General features: G+C 44.3%; 1 protein-coding gene across 1 annotated transcript in view; it reads left to right on the top strand.

The window, feature by feature from the left end:
- LOC133111900 (synapsin-1-like) overlaps positions 1-20078 on the top strand; it is a 115694-nt gene that overhangs the window by 35676 nt on the left and 59940 nt on the right. The window contains exon 4 of the mRNA XM_061222537.1: positions 6463-6525. Within this exon, the coding sequence (XP_061078521.1) occupies positions 6463-6525 (63 nt within the window). The remainder of the gene's footprint in view (positions 1-6462; positions 6526-20078) is intronic.

The following is a 20078-nucleotide window of genomic DNA, read 5'->3' as shown; positions in this document are numbered from 1 at the left end:
TTTGTTGCTTTGTGTTTACATTACATTTGCTTACACGAAATGGACATTGTCTCGCCCAGACCATAAGATGCCAATCAGTCCTTCCTCATTTCACAATAATATTTTTCTGTTTGTGTCTGGTGGAAATAGTACAGGGAATGTTGAATATTGATGTTGGCCACATCACATTTTTGTTTGTTTTGTCTTTATCTCCTAGAGAATTCCCACGTCATACCTTTCTCAACAAACATTTTCCCCCCTGTTACAGAAATGTCTTGAGCATTTTAGTGTTTGGACATATATACAGATGTGGAAGCATCAGTTAGTGTCTCACAAGGCTGTGATCATTGCATACCTTTGTCTTACCATTTTCAAACTGAACTCTGGGCCTAATGACCTATTATAAATTCCAGTAATTAATTAAAGGAGACACTGGCACATTAAGGCAATGAATTAGGGAAAAAAACAGAGATGGTCAAATTACATCTCCACATTTTGATTGGGATGAAATGAAAAATCATTGCTATAACACATTTGCTGTTGGAGGTAGATGGATTAGCATTGTGATGTTAGAGGAGGGCTTGTTTTGGAAGGACAAATGTTGATTTCCCTAAGGTATTTAAAATGATTTGACCCCTGTCGTCATTTGAAATCTTCAACAGGGGATGATAAATGGGGTACAAATGGGACCTTGGTATTCTGCTGCTCATTTTTACCCAGAATCGTCCAGAAGCTGCAGTTTTCGCTGTGTATCTGTGTGTTTTCAAACCTTGTATTTATTCTCCCCAATCCCTCAAACGCTTAAAGGCAAAGAAATCCAGCTGTATATACTGTGAGATATTTTGTGTTTGATTTTAATTTGATCACAATTGCATTGTTCTGCAAATCCGCCCTTTTAAAAGCCTCCATAATCATTAAAGTGCCTCTGATATTCAACCCTGTCAGCACTTGTAGTCATTCTAGTGGCTGAGTCTATCCGAGGCCCGTTTTTGTCTAAATGATAAATATTATTTTTATACACGTAACAAAGGCCGCAACTGCAAAAGCCGATACGGCGGAGGTTTCATCATCCTGCGCTTTCAAATCATGTGGAAAATAAGTATCTTTTGAGGTGCGTATGTAGAGCATCTTGGATATGATGTACACTTATTTCCTCATTCATATTAAACCTCTGATCAATCACTGCTGACAGTGCAGTGTCTTTGTGTGCAGAGCTGTAGGACAAATGTTTTAGCTTGTGAGGGGGGGAGAAACTGTTAGCATTTGAAAAGGGAGCTGTGCAGGGGTGGATTAATGGCCCACTTTGATGGATTAGAATGTAGGGGAAATTGCTCAATATTGATATGAAAATGTTTGTGGATTGAGCGCGCCGGGGCCGTCAATGGGAAACGAAGGCCCGCGATTATGTCTTCTGGGCCTTATCGGCGCCGGGCTCCCTCCTGCCAAAAGAACAGAGCACAAAGGAGAGATGAGAGTGTCGGAGCGCCGCTGAATGCGGGCCGCTGCCAGAATCGAATCATTGAACTGGCCCCGCGTTCGTAATGTCAGTTCTCACGCCCTTTATATAATATTGTTCATCGTTACATTAACGGAACTGAATACGGGGAGATAACGCCTTTTAAAAAGGAAGTGCTGGTGCACTGGTAAGATATCTTAATCTTTTATTTCATGTCCATTCAGTTGGGCAAGTGAATGTGAAATGAACCAAGCCCATTATAGATTGAGATTTGGCTGAAAAATGAAGACATAATCACCTCCCCGTTTAATTGCTGATTTTCTTTCCCTGACTCGCAGTGTATAGTTACAGTATATCTGTGCAGCACCAATATTTCAGTAGGGCCTTTTTTCAATGGGAGATGGAAATGGTCTGCCTTGGTTTAAGTGGTGCCAATATGCAGAACCTCATAAGAAGGCCGACTTTATAAAATAAAAAGCATATGTAAGTGCACAATTGGGAGGGGTTTTCTGTTGCTTAAAAGTCCTTTAGCTTCATGCCTGGTGATATTTAGACTCCAGCAGTGCTGATAAAAAGCTGTATAGATGCTCACATTGAACTTGGTCTTGGAAAGAATCTGCTCTCGTTTTTATCATTGGCCCTTTGGGATGGTTCTTTTGATGGATAAGCAATAAAGTGACCAGAGCTCTCTTTAAGGTGCATTATTGTTTATTACCACTGTTACATCACATACAATAAGTGTTGGACATAAAGAAGTGACATAATTATGGTGACTTCTCTATCAACAATCGTATTTCACGCTGCTGAAAAGCAAACAGCAGCAGTATTATACAGCTATTAAATGCCGAATGGAGCCTTATAAATCACACGGGTTATCTTTGAAGGATAGTGGGTTGTTGTACGAGCTATCTACTGCAATGATTCTGTGTGTGTGTGTGTGTGTGTGTGTGTGTGTGTGTGTGTGTGTGTGTGTGTGTGTTTGTGTGTGTGCGTGTGCGTGCGTGCGTGCATGCACGTGTGTGTTTGTGTGTGTGCGTGTGCTCTATGTCTCTATTTGCGGAACATAGTAATGTTTGGACAGGATTACGTTATCTTCAGGGTTTTCTTCAGCTCAGGATAAGTATATACAGTCATGTACTAATACCATTAAATCACTATCACTATCAATATTCTATATGTTCAATACACCGTCATCTTTAACATGAAAATAAAATTAATAAATAAATTAATGTGAATATTCTGGAGCATATACTGAAAATATACATATATACTCAGTGAGCACTTTATTAGGTAGACCTGTACACTAGCTTGTTAATGCAAATATTTAATCAGCCAATCATGTGGCAGCATCTAAAAAAGTACACTTTAAAAATAAGTGTAATTAGTACCTAATAAAGTGCTTAGTGAGTGTATGTGTGTGTGTGTGTGTGTGTGTGTGTGTGTGCCAATTTAGATAATCTGTATACTGTATGTAAGGAGCAACCCGTCATTGAAAATGTCAATGATGACCTTGCACAATGCTACAACAGAAGCAAAGCTGACAATGCAGACCATTGCACTCGAAACAAAAATGTCTGCTAAATATTTTAACATGATTGATGTCTGTCACTGTCCTCATATGCTTTTTTAAAACAAGATGTCATAGTTCAGCAGTCAGTCAATAATGAAAACAAGGTGTTCAGTCTAATGGAAGGGCTGTGTGGCCAACATTGGTAAAGCAAAAAGCATATGTTTTACAATTTCCCCCTCTCATAAATGTTTAGTCGTAAACCGAGAATTTATGCTGTTCATTAGGGACAATACAATGCACATAATTCTAAGGTGCAACAATTGGAATAGCCATAAAGTAACAATTTTATTGGTTCTCAGGTGACTTTTAGGTGACCCTCTTAGAACCTTTTCAAGCAGGGAGATTTACAATGGAGAGACATTTCATTTGATAGACCTCTGTGTTTTTAGGGCATTAAAAGTGGCAAAACGTAAAATGAATACAATATTTGTTCTGCATTTCCTCATCGGAATATTAATCTTCTGAGAAATATTTAGCATTTGGACATTAATTGTGTTGTTGATTTTGAGTATTTTAACAGGATTACTGTTTGTTGTTGTTGTTGTTGTGGTCCTCAGTCCTAATTGAGTGTGTGTCAATAGTATATTTTTCTGTACATTTATAAAACAAATGAAAAATTAGCAACATTTTGGTCGGTATACTGAACATTAGTCTTCCACAATGCATTTATTTTCTTTCTTGCCCACAACAATGAACAGAAACTCAGGCACTAGATTCTGGGAAAATGAGGCAGTGGGGAAAAAAAGGGTTGCTCTTCGTCAATATTTTCAGCAAAATATTTATGTTATGATTGTGATGTAAAGTTCTCAAAATGTGTTTGACAATATTGCAACTAACCAAAACAGATTTAAGAAATGGAAATGCAGTTATGCAGGCATTATGTATATTGAAAATACTCAAGATCTAGGCTGCTCCATATGACATGTTGACTGTCATACTGTGAATTTTGCCAGCAGGAATCAGAATGCTTGTGTGAATGCATCTGTACTGAGGTGAAGCTTGGAAATACTGGCCCACTTGATCCAGGAAAGAAATGGAAGGAAAAAACGCAGTGGTCGGTATCTCCAAGCTTTCGGTCAGCACAGAAAGTTTTCACAGTTAGCAGTGCATGCCACCTGGACCTGTATTTCTGAGTGGGAGTGACAAATAAGGACACTTCTTATCTTCCCTTTCTGTCTCAGCTGTGGTGTTTATGCCCATTCCATGACAAAGGCCTGGCATTTTTAACATTTCAAACAGGGAGCCCTTGTCTGTCACCGTTCAGAGTGCTTATCCTAAACTGTATCCCTTCTGCGGAGAGGCGGAGGGAGGGCGGGAGAGAGCGGGAGAGAGCGAGGGAGGATAGAAGAGAGGGAGGGACGGTGTTTGGGGCTGTTGGACACTTTTTCCCCCGAGGGTTGCCTGGCGGGTTGACTTCCCCGTCTGCTCCACAGCTCTCTGAAGCTGTAATAATAAGAGTTTGTTTGAAGCAAAAGGGCCAAAAAAATAAATAAATAAAAGAATCCACCTGCTATGAACCGTTGTGATAAATCCCAAAGAAATCTCATTTCCATTTGCAGTGACACAGTGCAGTGTGTTCTACCCCCAGTTCCAGCCCACAAGTTGGTAAAGCATAACATCGTGAGAAATGCTAATTGCAAAAACCTTGAAAGTTGGACAGGGAGAAACAGGAGATCTGGAGGGGGGTGGGGGGAATGCAAACATAAAATCGTGTTTCCTCATTAACATCTCCAGATAAGAGCTTCCGCTCATTGTAGCGTGCTAGTCGGTGCCAATGGGCTTCTTAAACAGAGATGCCATTTCATAGATGAAAGAACTCTTTAGAGTTGTTTTAAGTTCCCGTCAAAGAAGCGTTTTAGTGATCCTTTGGATTAGAGTGTGGAGTGAAGATTTTAATGGGTTCATTATATTTCCCCCCCCCTCTCCCATTTCCCAGCATGCCTCTGCACTACTCTAAACACTTCTCTTGGAGAAGTGATGAGTATTGAGGTCATTTATTGAAAGCGGCTTAATGCTTCTTTCCAGGACAAATCCTTGGATTCGGTTCCTCTTCCCAGTTTCCCGTGTTTATGTGATTATTGCTGGTATGAATGCGGGTCTCGGATCGCATTCCTACTGTAGAGTCACGTTATGTTTAAATGGTGTGCATTATATTTGTCGTTGCTCTGCCGGTTGTGGGATGAAGGACGAATGGTCTCGACGGGAAATTGAAACCTTAAGCGCAGTTATAGTTGGCTGTGACTGTCGTTGCCAGGCAGTGTCATGGTTAATCGGAACGTGAGCTGTCCTCTTGGTATGATGACTGGCTGGGGGCTCTGGAATGGATTCTCCATGCGTTCCCCCCCCCCCCCAGGCCCGTCACCGCTGGGCCTGTCTACGGGACTGGAGGGGGATCACAGTGGGCTAGAAATACAACTGTCAGAGCTCATTCTTCCCCAGATCAGGCGTAGGCAAACTCTACAACATGACGCCTTTCAGTGCCCTGTGTGTTCTCCATCCTGGGAGTGGGGGCGCCCTGGTGGTGCTTTGCCATGCATATGCACACACACATACACACACACACACACACACACACACATATGCTTGCACACTCACACTTACATACACACAAGCACGCACATACACGCACATGCATGCACGCACACACACACACACACACACACACACACAAACACAGACACATATCCACGCACATGCACACACACGTTGCAAAGAATGTTGCAGTATTGAGGGGAGCACTTGACAGTACTCTACTTGCTGAAGGCACTCAGTTACTGTCAATGTATTGTACACTACAATGGCTACACACAAGAATAACTCACATAATATTACTCACATAATTACAGGTACTTGTACTCTTTCTTTCTCTCACACACACACAGACACACACACATACATACGTATGTACCTTTCAGTCGCAATACCTCAAGAAGTGGCATGAATCATGGCATCACTCAGGCTACTAAATCATCCCAGATTAGAGTGTCACCAGAATGATAAAATAATAAATAATAACTCGGGTGCTCTTTGGGTGGAAATACCAGTAACAGCAGCTTAGCGCTTAGCGCTTAGCGCTCAGAGCTGCCAAAATGTAACTGATAGTGAACCAACACTAATGCACTTCGTAAAAGCACTGTTTACACCAGTATCTACCTTTAGATAATAAGACCTAATTAGTCACTCCCAGAATCAAATTGCTTACAAAATAATGGATATTTAATAATGCTCCAACTGCACAGTGCCAAATTGGCCAGTATTTATAAATGTCATCTGCTGCTCTGTAAACCACATTAACATGGAAACGTACAGTGTGCCCAGCTGTGTCTGTCATTGGGTGATGTAAAAGATGTGAGGTCCTCATTGTGGGGACGCTATGAATGAATGTGATAATCACTGCATGGCTACTTCATTTGCCAGGGCTGGGTAGGAGTTAATAATATCTGTGTTTTTCTCTTAGAGTGATGGGGAGCAGGACTGCCAGGATGATGACCTCAGAAGCGTCACCACATCCTCGGTCACGGTATGTCAGTCTGCTCCATTGCTGTCTGTGTGTGTGTGTGTGTGTGTGTGTGTGTGTGAGCATGTCTGCGTGTGTTTATATTTGTGTTAGTGTTTGTGTTAGTGTTTGTGCATGTGTGTGTGTATGTGTTTGTGTGTGTGTATGTGCGTGTGTTCGTGCACGCATGTGTATGGGTATGTATGTGTGTGGTGTGTGTGCGTGTGCGCATGTGTATGGGTATGCGTGTGTGTGGTGTGTGTGCTGTTTGTGTGTGTGAAAGGCAACTGAAAAGTTCACAATAGACTAATGTTAAGTTTATATTACATACTGGTTCAGAAAGCATCAGCACACTGTCTGACCAGAAAGGTGAATCACACACACTGGAAATTTCATGTGAGCTACGCTATAGGGGCAAAGTCTGCGGTACACAATTGCACTGTGTATATCAGCAATGTTAAAGAGGCCTGGGTCATCGTAAAATGTGTGGTATCGAAGCAGAAATACTGCCATCAGCACAAAGGCCTATATGCAGTACTTCTGTTGCCACAATAGATGCAGTACTTCTGTTGCCACTATAGATGCAGTACTTCTGTTGCCCCTATAGGTGCAGTACATGGAGCCCACTGATAGACACACAGATTATTTTTCCATGACTGGTGTTCACAGTCAGAACTATCAGAATGCAAAGCCGGCCGTGTACAGTGTATTACCCCTGCCAAAGTTACTTTTTGGGTTTCTACTCCTCCTAAACAGGACAGGCTTAAGTACTCAGAAGTACTCAACAAGATGCCATAGAAGGATGAGAATGAACACTGGCTTCATCCAAATATTTTTTTAAACCCCTCTGGCTACCTCAATTTTTCTTTTTTCTTTTTCATTGTATTATATGAAAATATCCTTATAAATCATCCTTTTCTGCAGTTTGACAGAAAAACTGTAGCGCATACTTCTTCATCGTCACCGGCGAGTCCTTCCAGGTTGTGTGTCCGTTGCGGTAAAGTGTATTCATTCCCTGATAAATTGCTTCCCTGCATTGTGAGAGTAACAAAGTCTTCTGGGACCACACAATTTCAGCATTAAATGAGATCAGCTTCAAAATTACATTTTCTGCCCAAACAATGGGCGCATGTGGACTCTACCAAGAATAGAAGTGAGAAATGAAACCAGTGGCTTTTATTCTCATGGAGGGTGGACAGTTCATAATGTGCGATATTTATTCTGTTTCCCTGATACTGATTTACAGTCTGAGAATGACGCCATTTCGTCTGATGCCAACATGCAACGAACCGTAACCATGCTTGTGCATCTGTGATGTGTGTCCGTCCGTGTGTCCGTCTGTGTGTGCGCATGGGTGTGCGCGCATGTGTGTGGGGAGAATCTGAAGAGCAATGCTTCATATCATTGACTGAAGTGAAAGGGCGTAGCTGTCCCGTTTCTGCATCTGTGTATTGACAAAGACAGTTGAGGAACAGAGGCTGTGGATTCAGGGTGGGACAGGGGGAAAAGGGGGGGGGGCGTTAGGCCTGGTCAAGGTCAGGGGGAAACGGGACTCCATCCCTTGCAGGGCTCCCTAGGTGATATCCAATACCTGCTCCCACCTTCCTCCTGTGGGATCATTTGCTGGATTTGGGGTGACGGCGGCCGGTTTTGTCAGAAGCTGCGGACTCTGAGAGGTGTGCGGGTCGGTGGGGCGGGAGGGGACATCCTTTATCTGCGCCGCGGTGGGGCGAGGAAACGCAAGCAGCTCTGACAGCTGTGGTATAAATTTAGTGTTTCTGAAGGTCTGACCCGAGTCGCGTTAGAGGAATGTGCACTTTTCCTTTGACGGTGCGATTTCCTGCTCTCCACTTGAAAAGATGTCTGGGGCTGTGGGTGCAGGAGAAACTCCACATCAATTATCCCAAAGGAAACCAGCCAGGGCACTGACTGCTTGGCACGAGAAATGCTTATTGTTGGGACCGACAAGGAGCCCAGTCGACGGAAAACCTTTTTTTGTTTTTTCAAATCCAGTGTAGTTGTGTTATTTATTTTTTGGGTTGTCTCGAGTCTTGTCCAGGGGGGAAAGCCCCCTGATTGGAACAATGGTGGGATCTCGATGCCTGTTTCTCTGTCCCTTCAGCCAGGTTTGCATTATCCTGGAACAAGCACCGTTAATGTCTCTACTGCTGGACTCACTCCGTGGGTTTGGGCAATCTCTCTCTTATTTCACGCCTCGAGATTGTTACAACAGAGGCCGTGGTCCGTGCATGAGAAGCACTGAGCCATACGAAAGCCACTACTGAAACCTTCTAAACTCCACAACAGCTCAGTACATAGCTGCGATACGATGACATTTGTCTGAGTCGGGTTTTAGATTAACATTCACGGCTTGGTTCATGCCCTTTCCTAGTGAGGGCGTCAAACAAGGCTGTGTTCTTTTATCAAGACATTAAGTAATTAAAACCTGAGAGGTAAGCAGCAAGAACAAACTGAATAATTGCCTCATTTTCAAATATGAAATATACATGAGATTCATTAGATTGTAAATTTTACAGGTTATGCTTAATCTGCAGACAGATGGCACTTAATTGCATTGGAAAGGTGCTCCGTTGCATGGCATGTTTGCTTTTGTAACAACTATGCGATGAGTGTCACCCACTCGAGGCGAAAAGTTGCCTGGTAACACTCATTTTCTACTTTGGACAGGGTGTGTGGGAACAGACTTTTGTCGGCACGTTCATGAAACCCTTTTGTTCCTGGCACTTTGCAGAGAAAGTATTTTCCCAAATTCACCGACAGATTGGCTCACAATTACAGTACATTTGCACCCGATCATGCAGAAAATGTGTTTACGGCCATTTTGTTCCTTGCCGGTGAGGGTAATGTGGGAAGAAGCAGGCTTCACTGACTTTCTTATAAAAATTTAGTAGGTAGTAGAGGTGTTGGATGGGGAGTGTTTTTATGGAAATAGTCGAGCGGTGGAGATTTTATTCCTTCGGTACCTGTTAGAGGCTGCGGTGTGAAAAGTGTGAGGTTTTGCCATAAAGGTAACTCAGCATGGAGAGTGGGGTCTACTAGTGCCAACATAAATACTATTTCACCGGATAATATAGGTAGTAGCGTCATCAAGAGTTTAGGAAATGTGAGGATTGTGCATTGCAGTTTCTTTAGCTGCGTTGTTGCGGTACTTAACCTGGATTGCCTCAGCGAACATTGAGCAGAACACATGGATAATGCATCAACTGTGGGGCGAAAGGCCAACCCACGCTGCACTTCTGCTGAAACTTTCTTCATGCAGCACATCAGAGAGATGTCATGACGTGGGACGGTCGGCTTTTCATCTGTCTTCACTCTGCACCTCTTCCCCATCCCCTGATTATCTGTAACGCTTGATTACTGCTGATAACAGCTGTGTTACAAAGGCCCCAGCTGTATTTTAGTACTTCCTTCATTGGGATCTATCTTTCATTATTCTGCCATTTCAACTGCTCCAGCTTCCTCTGGAGCCTCCTTGTATGTTTTGGTCAGTTTCTACATTGTGTCTGTTATTCAGTTTAGGCCGCCTTCTTGACAGCCATGCAAATCGTCCAATTACGAGATGACGGCAGGCTGTCAGTGGCGTGATTGGAGAGGAGGCTGGAGAGGTGGGGGGTGGTGGGATGGGGCGGGGGGGGGGATGGGGGGGGCACAGGGTACTTTCCTTACTTCTGCTTTTAAAAACATCAGCACTGATAACGTGTGTTCTAATGAAGACGCATTTTGTTCGTGTGATTTAACAGGTAACATTACAATCCCTGGATTTTTAGCTGTTGCGACAATGTGTAGAAGTAAAGCAATTAAGGAATTCACATTGTCATCTCACATAGAACGGAATGCGACTTCTGCTCTTTGTCACATCATGTTGTACTACAACCTGTGAGTGAACATCCTGGCAAGTTTTCCAACTCTGCATAACCTGGGGAAGATGCATAATGTAGAAGCATTAACATTAAAATAGAATTGAAATTGTATGGACTGGTCAGAAAATACAATTTACTTTTTGCCAAAACATGACAGCTGCTTTCACTACGTTATTATTAACCCGCTAGAACATTCCAGAATGTTCCATTCTCACACATCAATGTATAATGTGGTTAGGGCATAAGCTTAAAGTGCTGTTTAAAAGTTGTTTGTTTATCCCTTTTGAATGTTACTAATGTTGTTACAGTGGTTAAAAAATACTTAATTCAAATACACACTCACAAATTTTGTTGTATTTCAAATGTCGAAAGCTTTTATTGAATGCTCAACATTGGTAGTTTAGGCCCTTCTCCAATCAGTTCTTTATCATTTGGTAGAGGAAGCTGAGAGAAGCATTCCTCTGCCTGTTGTGTGAAATCTGGGGCGGGGGGGGGGGGGTGAATTGAATTGTACCCCCCAACACCCACCCAACCCCACAGTCTCCATTTCTTCTGTTATTCTTCTGCCCCCAGTTCATTAGCATGTGAAGCATACAGATCCTGTGTGGAGGGTCCCTGGCCTCCTCACTTTGTCCTGTCCGAGGGGCCTCTGTGTGAGACACAGAGCCGGGCTGTCCACCCTCCACCTCCAGCACCGGAGCAGGCAGAGAGGCAGAGATGTTATTTTAACGTGATGTGCGCTGAGCGGAGATGCTTTCTCCTCGAGTGGAACGACAGCTGATCTTAGTCAAAGGCCTTCTTTCTGTTGACTTCCAAGAAGATAGAAAGTGCGTGGACAATGGGGTCCCTTGAAGGAAAAGAATATTATCGAGTGTTTGTCAGACCTGTGTATGGTGTTGTACACCAGCCGTGCAATTGAGACTGATAATGGAGGACATTTCCTGGGTTTGGAAGTGCACATTTGTAATTACACATTGTGCAACAAGGCCTATTTCACTCACCAGATGGCTGCCTGTCAGTTCTTACAGGTCTTTTCTCATTCGGAGTCTCCATTTACTCATTGACGAATATTGTCCCCCGTCCTTTGCATGTAAAAGCCATGGCTAAGCCACATGAGGCTCTTGAGTGTTGGCTATTTCCTAATATGAGCTAAATATTTCAGCATTTATTGTGTTTCACATTTGCCTTTATATAATTCAAGAATAGCACAGATGTCATATTATTGCTATTTAAGTATAATTATTTTTTGTTATGAGCCTCAATCCGTCTTCAGCATCACTGCTATGATGAAGCTTGATCTTAATACAAAGTAATGTAGATCATTGATAAGGATCTATACAGTATTTTATGTGCTATTGTAATTATTACTTTAAGACCAATATGTTTGTTGTACCTGTTTGTGGTTGCACATACAGTATCTCTACAGTAATCAATGCCTGTGTTTGGTCAGTCGGAATAAAAGGCAGATAAATGGTAAAAAGTATAGCCTTGCCTATTTTTGTAATGACCTTCTCGTGTACAATCTTTTTCATTGCCTCGGTAATTGCAGTTCTTACAACTTGCGCATTTGTTTCTAAACCGCGTTGTTCGATTCTGCAATTATGGCTAGCGTCCTATTTTCTGTAGCCTGCATGTTAGGTCACGTAAGGCTATTTTCTGTCTGTTGCTGGGGGGTTAAGTGTAACGTTCCCTCTGTCTGGGTGGTAACACGATCACAGGCCGATTAATTAGCTCTCTCTCTTAGCGCTGACCCCCCTCCCTCTTTAATTGTCAGTGTTTACCCTGAGAGTGTGGGCGAGCTGGAGGCCTGCCCCTTCTGTGTATTGTAGAGTTTTAATTAACGTGGAGCTGACACCTCTCTCCCAGCTCATCTTTCACCTGTAGACACGTGGGAGCCCTGACACCGACTCCACAGGCCACTGATTAAGGCAGGCCCTCATTCACGGGACCCCGCTGCCAACAAAATGCCACTAATGGCATTATCCCTGTGCCTGAGGGGGGAGAGGCGAAAGAACACAACCCAAAAGAGCCCTGGAAACCGGTGAGAAATAGAGAGGAAAAACTTTGCTTAATCTCCGATACCGGAGCCTAATCTCACTCAGATTTTATCAGGGCAGGACCTGCGAGTTGAAAGCGATGTTCGTGGGTCCGGGTGAGAAGTTCTGTGTGGAATTTATTTCTGTGCTAAGGCTTTTTCCCTCGCCCTCGGTCCCTTTGTTTACACGGAGCGGACTTAATGTGCAGCAGGGGTCTTTGTAGATGCTCTAATCCTCTTAGGGATCTGTCAGAACTCTCCTGCATCGCTCCTGCTCGACCCCTTTCAGTGACCTCCGCCATTTTATTTACCCGGCTACTTTCTTATCGCTTGACGAAAGAATGCAGCGCCCGTTACTACACTCGGTTGTGATGACAGGTTCCCAAATACCCAGGAAGAAGGTATCACCACCCCCCCCAGATAAGTCTTATATGCAGGAAAGAGACCGACATTCTTGACATTGTTGAATTTTCTCCGTGACGATGCAAGGTATTAGTATTAGTATCCGTCTTTAGGAAGTGTTGTGATGACGTAGTGGAATGACCCTAAAGCAACAAATCAGCCACTATTTATGTTTTAGTTGATGTGTGCCATTCATAATATTGCATTTATTCTTTTTCAATAGCTCATTCAATCCATTTTTTGTCATTTGGACATTCTCTTTGGTGGATTTGGCCATGTTCACAGTGGCTGCAGTGAAGGAATCTGCCTCTAGGTTAACACTGACAGCTGTGTGTCTCACAGCCAGTTGACACCTCATGTCCGGTGTGTTGTAGCTCACTATAATGTGTTGGTCGGCTCCTAAGAGGTGATGCCAGTTAACCAGTCTGCACTTTCTTTCCCCTAATTCACCTTACATGTTTCATATTCGACACGTTTAACAAAAGAGGATAGTTCGAAGTATAATGATGCGGCTTGGCCACTCTTATTTTCCTACCTGCTGAACTTTTTCAGGCTCTTATTAGGCAGCTCAGCGAGGAGAATTTCACTGCAGGGTTTTATTGATTTATGTCAATAGCTATTAGGCCGGCCCTGGCTTCTCTCTTTAATAGAACCTTGCGCTAGGCGAGAGTGCATTAAAAGACCCCGGGATATTAATTTGAGGATTAATTAGGAAAGTTTGTTTCTTGTAAAGTGACAGCTCTTCTTTAAATGGGGTTGTAAACTTTTATTGGACCATACAGCTGACCTGGAAATGTGTGTTGGGACAGACCCTGGCTCTACATCACGGCTCATGACTGTTGTTAATTTTATATCTGTCCAATAAAACGCAACGGGGGCTACATGTGTGTGACCCCCCACCCCCCCATCCGCAACCCTTTCCTGACCCGACAAAGGCTCCCAAAACAGAAGGTCTGCCATTGCTGCATCAACATTCGCGGCTGACCGTGTCACGGTCACTCAAGGCCCAGAAGCCTTTGCAGTTTGTAATAAGCCCAGGTGTGCAGATGTTAGCGGTGTCGTTGTGACGGAGCCTAGCGCTGGCAGTTGGGGTGGGGGTGGGGGCTGGGGGCTGGCTGGGGCAGCACCCAGGGGATGAGTGTTTGTGTGCTGCGTGGAGCTGCCAGAGTGTGTTGTGTTTATAGAAAAGTCATTGTAATGTAAAAAGGCAGAGAAGGAAGTGCACTGCAGGCCCGTGATTACTGCCCAGGGGAGCAGTAACTGTGGAACTACTTAAAAGATAATGCCAGAGTGCTTTTGACTTCAAGTTGCCTTGCAGAGGGGAAAAAAAAAAAACCCTGAAAAAAAAGTTAAAACAATATGGCTGATGTAAAGGAAATTGGACTGAATGGCACTGTTTACAATTGCTGATGTTCACACATAGAGAGCAAATTCCAACATAAACATCCACTTGTGCATGTAAATCTAGGAGCTATTAATACGGCCTTTTATCCTCCCTTCTGGTGTGTATAGCCTGCGAGGCTTTCATAATCTGCTCCTCATTCCGGTCGGAGCACGCCTGGGCCTTTGAGTTCCTACCCTGTGAAACTCCTGCCTCTGTGCCCTGAGGGACCCCCACTTCTGTGGGCTGTTTCAGCACGGTGGCTGACAGACCGAGATGGCTCCTCATAATTGCACTACACCTTTTTATCACTTTTTATTACCATTAAAGTTTAGTCATTATATCACAAAATGGGGCAACCCGTGCTTTAATGGCCACCTAAGGCTGTTCTGGAATATGTCTCAGAAGTTTACATTGTACTTACCAGTTTGCACGCATGTCTAATCTCAGCATATCAAAATGGAATGTGAAGTCTGGAGAGAAGGTGTTAGATTTGTCTTTTTTTATTTTTTTATTATTTAACTCCACAGTCAGTCAGTCAGACACACCCAGCACATACCTTCTAGTCAATGGCTTTATAGTGTTGATTTATGAAAGCTTGGCACATTCAACCAGGCAGTTTTCCTTGGTGTAATTCCTCACTGAACCACCTTGGGGACCTTTCAGAAGAGGTTTTTTTTTACGTTTTTTTTTTGTGTGATTCTCTCTCTACAATAAAACGCGTTCTCCGAGCGTGGTGGCACTCCCCACCTGCCTGTTCTCCTGTGGGTAGCGGTGACGTGGATTCGGTGAGAAGCGGCCTTGCGGAATTATCTCCTCGGGATGTGTCTGGAGAGGATCATTACAGCACAAAGCGAGCTCCTTTTCCTCTGCCGCCTCTCCGGCAGCAGCCCTTTCAAACGTTGTTGTTATTTCTGTGGACAGAAAATTGTTTCCCTGTCTGAGCTCTCCGCTTGTTCACGACAGCCGTTTCCTACAGTGTGTGTACTCACTTCACTGGAGGCGAAGCTGCTTTCATGTCAGTGCCAAGTACAGAGAACAGCTCCACTTGTGATTGACCCACTCCCCAGAACGGCAAAAATCAATGCGTCTTCCTCATAGCAGTGGCAGGGTTGAGAAGTTAATGCGCCCGGCTGGTGTAATGTGAAACTTGGGCTTGATGTGCAGAATTAGTATCTCCATTTACGTATGAAGAACAGAACATGAGCTTGTTTGTCAGTGGACTTCTGTGATTATACATTGTACTGTTGAACCTTCTTGTCCAGAAAATCTAATTAACGTTATTAATTTTGACAATGTGGGGCCATTGTTTACCTTTGCAAAGAACAAAACAGTGTTGGCAGTTGGCAGACACAAAAAAGGGAGTCATCTTTCCCTCTTGTTTTATTCTAATTACTTGGCAGTATTAACATGTAACTTCAGTTTACATAGAGAACAATGGCGATAGGAACTGTTTGGAGTCATGGGCTTTTTCCGAATAGCTCACGTTGTATCCGTTGTTTGAGATAAAAGTTCTAAGTACACAGAAAAGGGGAAAAAATCTGTTTTGTCACAGTCTTTAAAAAGCCAGATTAGCCTGCAAGGGGAGACCAGAGGAGAAATCTTGTGACGCTTGAGTGTTTTGTTTTTAATCCAAATTCACACCTACAGCGGTTTCGTGTTCCTGTCTCCTCGGCCCTGAGCGGTATCCAGGTCACCGTGTGCTCTTGTGCGTCGCGTTCCCCGTTAGCCTCCGAAGCGCAAAGCAGATGGAGGCACAGTTTAGCGTGAGCGGCGCCCCGGCGGCCCGTGTTCTCCCGCGGACGGCCCGCCGGCGAGGCGGGGTTCCTCTGGATCTCCTCCCAGGGCCCGGCCCAAACGCGTGACCTTGCGGGCCCCACTGTGGCGCGTGCCCCGGATCCTCCGCTTGCCAGCGCGCCGTCACTCGCTGCTCCCATTAGCACGTCCCGTGGCTGCCAGGGCCCCGCGGCAGCGCACTGATCTCAGGTCAGCCCGCCCCGGACGCTGGCGAGCTGGGCTATCGCTCACCTCACCGCGCGAACGCAATAAGAGACGGTGTCGGTCACAGAGGGAGCCGGTCACTGCCAACTTAATGACCGGCTCACCCTCGTTCACCCTCTGCTCCTCTTGTTCATCTAACTGGTGCTGGCAACAACAGCCTCTATCGTTGTTGTATTTTTTTAAAGTAGATATGTCAGTTTACACTATTGTGTTGCAAGCATACAGAACATAAAAGAGCAGATGGGAAATACAGAGTATTGATGTAATCTGACATATTCTCTCTGGATCTCTCTGTTCCGTACATATTTTATGCATCGGGGCATTAAAGGCAATGGTTGCACCTCACATGAAAAATGAATGAAAGGGTTTGAGACACAGTAGCATGTATCTAGTATGTCAAGGACACAGTATGCAGTTTTTTGCACTTCAGAAGTCCCCTCCCAGTGGTCCTTGGGAATTGTAGTATCTCTTATACTGCATATGTCAGACAAGGAGGCCCTGGAATTGGATTGGGCTGCTTTAGCGATGTGATCTGGGGAGACTGAGCGAGGTGGTTCAGTGTGTGTAACAGTCTGCAATAACAGAGGATCTAACGGCTAACAGCTCAGCCGGTAATAACACAGCAGAATAGATTTGTCCTTGTACTCATTTGTTTTTTCTTTGCTCAGCCTTTAAAGCCGGGATGGAGAGTAAATGGGATCACAGGGGGACAATTTTCCTTCTTGTTAAGCAATGGCCTTCATTTGCCAGCTTAACTCAGATTCTCTGGGCCTCTGTTGCCTTGGAGGACAGCGCGGCGTTGCCTGTCGCTGATTCCGAATGTAGAGATCGTTATCTACTTTATTAGTTGTTATTCCCCCCCCTTGTTTATTGTATGAACTAATTCCTTGACTTATCTTCCTCCTGATAAAGGCTATTCCCATTTCCAAAGATAAATGGATTGTCTGAACCGCTCTGAGATTCCGCCTGACATGCCAAACCAACAGGGACCCCACTGTAATTCCTCTCAAGCTAAGTGAAACAATATGTGACATTGTCCTGAGATGTTAAAAGTCAGCCCTATTCCTGCAAGACGCTAAACTCAAACTTACCAGGAAAGGAGCGATATGACAAATTGTGTTAGGCTGTGGCCTGGCTGGAGGCCGCCTCTTTGTGTTTGTGTGTTTAATTTTCATTACTGTCGACCCTGTCTTTCAGCGAAGCACAGCCGGAATAAACGCAGCCTTCAGCCCGCTTTTGGCTTTTAGCGACACTAAACAGCGCTCTCGTTTTCTCTTTTTTTTTTTCTTCTTTTCAAATCCTGGATATGATATTCAATATCCTTGTTTAAAAAGGCATTTCTGATGAAGAGGTGACCTTGCATATTGGTGCACAATCCTACAATGTTTCTCCATTACCGATGATTTGAAATGGAAGATGTAGCCTTTCCTCAGGGATCACCTGTAATACAGGGGTACTTTACAATTTGCCACGCTCACCTTTGAAGCATGCGGCATTAAATATTTAAAGATGTTTGTGAAATAATGTCAGGAGCAAGAAAAATAGTACAGCCCCCCACAGCTGGCTGGGCGGGATCTGGGCTCTCTCTCTCTCTCTCTCTCTCTCTCTCTCTCTCTCTCTCTCTCTCTCTCTCTCTCTCTACTAGCCGTGTTATGAAAATGATTCCCTTTTCCGTCGATGCTTAACACTGCGTAGTTGGCTTGTGAGAAATATGAATGAGGGAATGTTGAACTGAGCCCCGGTGAGGATCGGGCGGACAGGAGTGACACGAGATCCTGGCCGAGTCCGCCGCATCCTTCTCATGTGCTGGAGGTGGGGTGGGCAGGAGACAGGCTCGCTCTGGGAAAACCCCAGACTGGCCAGGTCGTTTGTCTTCATCAATCACCTTGTGTTTGTTGACCAAGCAACATGATGTCACTATTAATTTCACGGTTCTCCTAATGGGGTCCCGGGGAGAGCCCTGCCCTCTCAGTGGGCATTTCCTGTCCTGTTGCATTGTGGGATATGACTGTTTCCTCAGAGGAGATCAGTGGGATATTTCAGTTTTCCATTCCTGTCTCCTGTTTTAATGCGGCGTTTGTGAAGCTCACTCATTGTTCTCCTCGCTCAGTGAGTGTCTATAATATGTGTCTGCTTTTGATTTCTCACATTCCCTTTCCATGGCGTGAACTGAAATGAAATGAACTGAAGTTTTTTTGATACTGCTGGTGCAGGTATTACTATTCATGTTTGCTTTATTTGATAGAATTATGGCCCTGTGGCAACAGGCTCATGACAAGTTTGTGGCATTTACCAGAAATGTTTAAAGCACGTTCTAAGTTAGTCATTACGTACTAGTCATTTTTTGGACTAATTGCTTTTTTTTTGTCTAATTATCAAAAAACTACTAACTCAGTGTGGTGATTTACTTGCTGTGAAAATAAAAGTAGGCCAAATCACATGATGACTCTGCACCAATTATTTTTCTTTGCGGGCATCTGCATTTATTAGCAGCACAGTTTCTTAAAGATGCATTTATTCCCTTTGACTGCCTGACACGGAGGGAAGTGGGAGGTTCTTGACAATGATGCGCTCTCTCCCGTCTCGCTTTAAGAGGCTTGGCTTAAAGCTTAGCGCGCAGGTCAAACACAACTCTGCCCTTCATCCGTCAATCTTTTGATCTCTGGGCGGTTTGCGCGGCTCGGTATGCCTTGCCTTTAACAGCGCGTCTGGGGGTCAGGGAAGGGCATAGCTCCAGGATTCCCCCCGCCTGCTGCCCACTCTTCTCCCGCAGATGTAACCCCCCCCCCCCTCCCACCTTGTTTCTACGGCCATTATTATTTTATGGTTTTGTTCTGCATTCCTGCAGTAGACGTTGGCCTTTGGGTTTATTGCTTACATATGTCGGTGCCTCTTTGCCTCAGCAGGGAGAGACAAAACATGGGAAAGGAGCTGTGGGTCTGGGGAGGATGGCCAAGCCTTCTCCACCTTGAACTAATTGTGGAAGTCCTGTGCGTTAGCGCCAAAGCCAGCGCTAGCGCTCCTCGCCAGTGGGGTTTCAATTTGTAGGAGCATAAACAGATACTAAACCTGGAGTAATGGTGCAGTGATTTATTAACGGGGCTCAGATCAAATTATCACAGCGCCCCCCCCTCCCCCACCCCCCATACCGTCAGACTCAACAATGGCCCCCTTGTGCCCTCTGCTTCTGAAGTGTTTCTGGTCACAGTTCACTTAGTTAGTGCGCAAACATGTGTACTTCTGTCTGCTTTCCTTCAGAGCGTGACATTGAGGAATAGCCACAGGACAGAAGATCAGGGCTTAAAGTGGCACTTTTGGAACAACTCTACTTGATATGTTGTACTGTATAGCGTTTATCTACAGAATTGTATCGTGTTATGGCTTGTATTCCTCTGGGGTAAGTTTCTAGTTCATAATTATAGAAACCGTGATGTAATAATGGAAGTAATCATACATACTGGTGTTATTGACGATAATATTCATGGCATGCAAAGAATTGTGGTAAAATGACGTCTGCCAATAAAATCAGCATGAATTCAAATCGGCTACAATCAAATTCAGCTGTGCAGAAATGTCCCAAATTTCTCAGATTAGTTTAGACCCAACATGATTCATTTTAGCCTGAAGTCTTGCAGTTTTGAGTTAGTGGATTTGCAGGAGGCATGTAAGGAATTGTCTTTTCCTGGAAAGATAAATTATCCGGCGTTCTCTTTTTTTAAGTTTTCGGTCCAGATTACCACTACGCTTTTGTGTCCGTTTTTCTGCAGGAGTCCAAGTGCGCGGTTCATGCACCTTTCAGAGATGAAGGGAAAAATGTGCGGCGTGATGATGTCATCCCACCGAGCCTGCGAGCCCTGGGAGAAAAGCCGACTTTGGG

The sequence above is a fragment of the Conger conger genome, chromosome 15, assembly GCF_963514075.1.
Source record: "Conger conger chromosome 15, fConCon1.1, whole genome shotgun sequence".
NCBI lineage: Eukaryota > Metazoa > Chordata > Actinopteri > Anguilliformes > Congridae > Conger > Conger conger.
Note: the sequence above shows the minus strand (reverse complement) of the source record. Positions and strands in the feature narration are given on the sequence as shown.